Below are 3,788 nucleotides of genomic sequence, written 5' to 3' on the forward strand. Positions count from 1 at the left end.
GCTTCTTCAGTAAGTAAGTAAAAGGTTATTTATATAGCACTTTTCACAGACAGATGTCACAAAGTGCTTCACAAGAGAGGTAACAAAAACACAGTCATAAATACATCATGATAGGCTTCAGCGCCCCTGTGATCCTGAATTGGATAAGCAGAAAAAAAATGGACGGATGAAGGAAACGAAGGAAGGAATGAGTGTTTACCTCAACATATCTCAGTATGAAACAATCCCAGACGCCTGGATTTTTCAAAATCTCCTCAAGATTCACTGACGCTTGCCTGAAGTAGTTTTGCATGGTTTGATTGGAATCAGATTCATAATAATCTGAAAAAGAGAGCACCAAACATCAAAGATGTGAGCCCAGACAGACAGGTTTTCACACACAAACACATTTTTCCCCAACATAATGAATTTAAACTGCTCTGTCAAACACGCAGTTCCCATGTCTGACCTGTAGGTGGCAGTGTGACTTCACACGAGCCTCCTACACGCCTCTTACTGAGAAACCTAAATAATGCATGTTCTGGGCTGTTATGCTGCACGTTGCCTTACCGCTGCTGGAGCGTGTGGACTTTTTGTCACACCAGATGATATAATCCAACAGGCCCCTGTACGCCTGGATCAGTTTAATATTCTGAATCTGAGCTGCTGTCTCTTTCCCGTGCCTCCAACTCTCAGCGCTAGCAAGATGCCGCTTTGCATCTTCAATCTGCTGGTGGAGCAGGAGGTGGAAGGAATGTTCCAGAGAAATCTAGAAACACAAAATGACAACACCTCATAAGAAAAAAAAAATATGCAGATTCACATGAAAACTACACTGCGGCCACTTTTATTAGTTGAAGTACCATTAGGTAATGTCTAAATCCCGAATGCTTCATTCGCTCATAGATGGTGTTGTAATCTTCCATTGTTGAGTTGGGATGATGGTGAAAGATCTCAGTGGCAGTTCTCCAAATAAACTGAAATTTCAAAGAGAGCATTAAGGTCAAGGATGAAAATGAATGCAGTGTTTAAAGCTGAGTGTTTAAACAAGTCTTTATTAATTCTAATAAAATCTACCTCCTTAGATGGCTGCGCTGTGAAAAGATTTCTGTCTTCTAAAATTTGGGGGTAGTACACCATATATTCTGCTGCCTCCTCCCATCTGTGGTGCAGCATGGCTTCTCTGATGCGCTCCCGACACATGCTGGTGGTCCGGCGAAACCCATTCTGTTGAGTCTGATCTGAAGATGAAAGGTATGAGTTCCAAACCTCAGACAGCATTGGATTTGTGAGGCTGATAGAAACATTTATGATACCTTTTAAATTTGTTTTAATAAAGAAATAAAATATTTTTATTTCACATTAAAGTGAAGAAATTATTTCTTAATTACCGCTGACTAAACTTTTCTATAATGTAAAATCCAGGACTATGCAGAAGCCGGCAAACAGTATACCATACATTGATCAGTGAGCAATAAGTCTTGCATCTAATATGTCCTCTGCTGTCTAACAGAAAAAATTATTTATGGAAATTCTGTACAACCCACCTCCATAAATGGGTTTAACCAGAGGGAACTTTGATTTCTTCTCTCCTTTTGAAGAGTTGTCCTCTGAGGAGTCAGAGTCATTCTCTAAGTCAATGTGAGGCTCCAGCTCTCTTTCTAAGTCATCCATAATCAGCACAGCAGTTAGACTCAGTCAGGATACTTTAACCGGCTCATCTGCAAGAAGTAAATTAGTAACAAATACATAAATGTATTTTTCTTCCTTTTTAAAAGGTACGTATTATTATATAATACAAAGCAATCAAAAACAGGCACCATTAGTGTCACTGTTTCATGAAAACTTATTTAAAGATATGCATGACAACAAATTCCAATTACACCACAGTGCTACTGCACTAAAAATTGTCTATCAAAATGGTAAATGAACTGGTTCTTACATAGCACTACTACTCTATCTGAGCACTCAAAATGCTTTACACAACTTGCCTCATTCACCCATTCACACAAACACTTTTTCTATGGTCTTTCCCTGTAAGTGCTTTCTATCTAAACTTCACAAGCATTCATACTCTGATGGATGCACCGGAGAGCAACTTGGGGTTAGTATTTTGCCCCCACAACACTAAACCAAACCGTATCATGCAAAAATCTTAGATACTTTGGATTCTCATCCACATACAGAAAGGTATCTGATGGCTCCCAAATTTATTGTGCAACATGATAATTACTCCAAACATGCAGTGCTTAATTAATTTATGTTGTAAAAAAAGAGAAAAAAATGTTAGAAATTATCAAAAACTTGTTTAAAGTAAAAAGTACATTTGTTATTTATTAGTCAAATAACAAACTGAATTCACTTTGTATACCCAAAGTTGAGCTGAGTTATTTTCTTCTGGTTAGGAAGTAAACAGAAGTAGTAAATAGCTGTAATTTGACATCTTAATCAGAAAATAAATATGATTTAGGGTGGCTGTGGCATAAACCCTAATAAATTTGTTAAGCACTGTATATTGCCAGAGTCATTTTTGAAAGAAAAAAAAGCAGTCAATCTGGGCTTGCATACAGACACAAGATCAAATCAGGCAGCTTGAATCCACTATAGAAATGTTTGGAACAACCTACCCAGTAGCTTAAAAACGTTGGGTATGAGAACATAGAAGCATTACTGCTGTTTTAAAGACAAAAATACTCACTTTAGGACTTTACTTGTGTCTGTGTATTAACTTCCTGAGAAGGTAACCGACAAAATAAAAGTATTCAATACTTAGTAGAGGCTGAAATATTTGCACAGTACTGCATTTAAACAGGTGTGCTTGCCAATAGTTCAGTAATGTGTATTAGAGCAAGACCGCTTCAAAAGCTTTCATAATATAATTGGTCACTTTATACTAGAGTTGGCAATGTGCAATTGATAAAACTTTGGACATCTACACATGGGATATAGCAGTGTTATTACAGTCTAGTTAGTGCAGAGCTATTCTTTGCAGCTGTATTTGATGCTAACTCATGAGCTTTATTCACAACAGCTTATTTAGAGGCCAGCGAAAAACTACAACTTTAAGTTTTAAGATATCAAGAAATGAACATTTTTCCACAAAAGCAACAAAGAAACGGTCTGTTTTCTTCTGACTTACCCACCAGTTTTAAGTTTGCTCAGACTTTTCTGGAGAAAATTGTTTATCCTCCGTACCGATGTTAACAGCTACCTGCATCAGAGAGCTAACGTCCTATCCAACGAGCATTGCTGTTGTTACTCTTGAAAATTTATATAATGCAACGGATTGCTATGTTGTTGATTACTGTGACTTTCACACGTTGTTTTTGACCGCCATGCTTTAGCAGCTAAGGAAGTACAGTAGGAAGCTACGCTGCCATTGGCTGCTGTACCCGGAAAGGGCGGGGCAAATACTTTTCTCCTTCCTCCTCTGAATTGAAGCGAAGAAACCTTACAAAAATGACTCCTGTTTACAGATATTTCCGCTTTTGTGTTTCTATAAAATGCTGCGTTCAAGAAAAAAAGAGGAAAAACAAGGATAAGAAACCCTAGACACAAAACAGCATTGTTTACCCTCTCCACTTTACTTTCTCTACGCTTTTATTTATATTAAACATGGGCAGTGTATAAAATACATTATTTTGTCACTTTTTACATAGCTCATGTTATTCACGGTTTTTTTTGTTTATTTTTGTTTGTTTGTTTTTTTACGTGGTGAAGAGGGAGCTGAGTGTAAAAGCGAAGCTCTCAATTTACCGGTCGATCTACGTCCCTACCCTCACCTATGGCCACGAGCTGTGGGTAGTGAC

The 3,788-nt window shown here is 37.6% G+C and overlaps 1 protein-coding gene across 3 annotated transcripts; it reads right to left on the bottom strand.

The window, feature by feature from the left end:
• Positions 1-30: 30 nt before the first annotated feature.
• Positions 31-3,348, bottom strand: LOC102297919 (TATA box-binding protein-associated factor RNA polymerase I subunit A). 3 transcript variants are annotated; one of them, XM_005953467.3, is made up of 7 exons: positions 3,123-3,347; positions 2,678-2,711; positions 1,527-1,700; positions 1,057-1,220; positions 843-956; positions 550-748; positions 31-321 (listed from the first exon to the last, which is right to left on the bottom strand). In XM_005953467.3, the coding sequence occupies exons 3-7, from the start codon at positions 1,651-1,653 to the stop codon at positions 95-97; spliced, it is 831 nt and encodes a 276-aa protein (XP_005953529.1). In that variant the 5' UTR covers positions 1,654-1,700; positions 2,678-2,711; positions 3,123-3,347; the 3' UTR covers positions 31-94. The 3 variants fall into 3 exon arrangements, with proteins under 3 accessions (XP_005953529.1, XP_005953528.1, XP_005953527.1); XM_005953466.3 differs by lacking the exon at positions 2,678-2,711 and having other exon boundaries at positions 32-321; positions 3,123-3,348; XM_005953465.3 differs by lacking the exon at positions 2,678-2,711 and having other exon boundaries at positions 32-321; positions 3,119-3,347.
• Positions 3,349-3,788: the final 440 nt, after the last annotated feature.

This window comes from Haplochromis burtoni, unplaced genomic scaffold (genome assembly GCF_018398535.1).
Source record: "Haplochromis burtoni strain Fernald_Lab_line unplaced genomic scaffold, NCSU_Asbu1 Contig_4520, whole genome shotgun sequence".
In the NCBI taxonomy this organism is placed as follows: Eukaryota; Metazoa; Chordata; class Actinopteri; order Cichliformes; family Cichlidae; genus Haplochromis; species Haplochromis burtoni.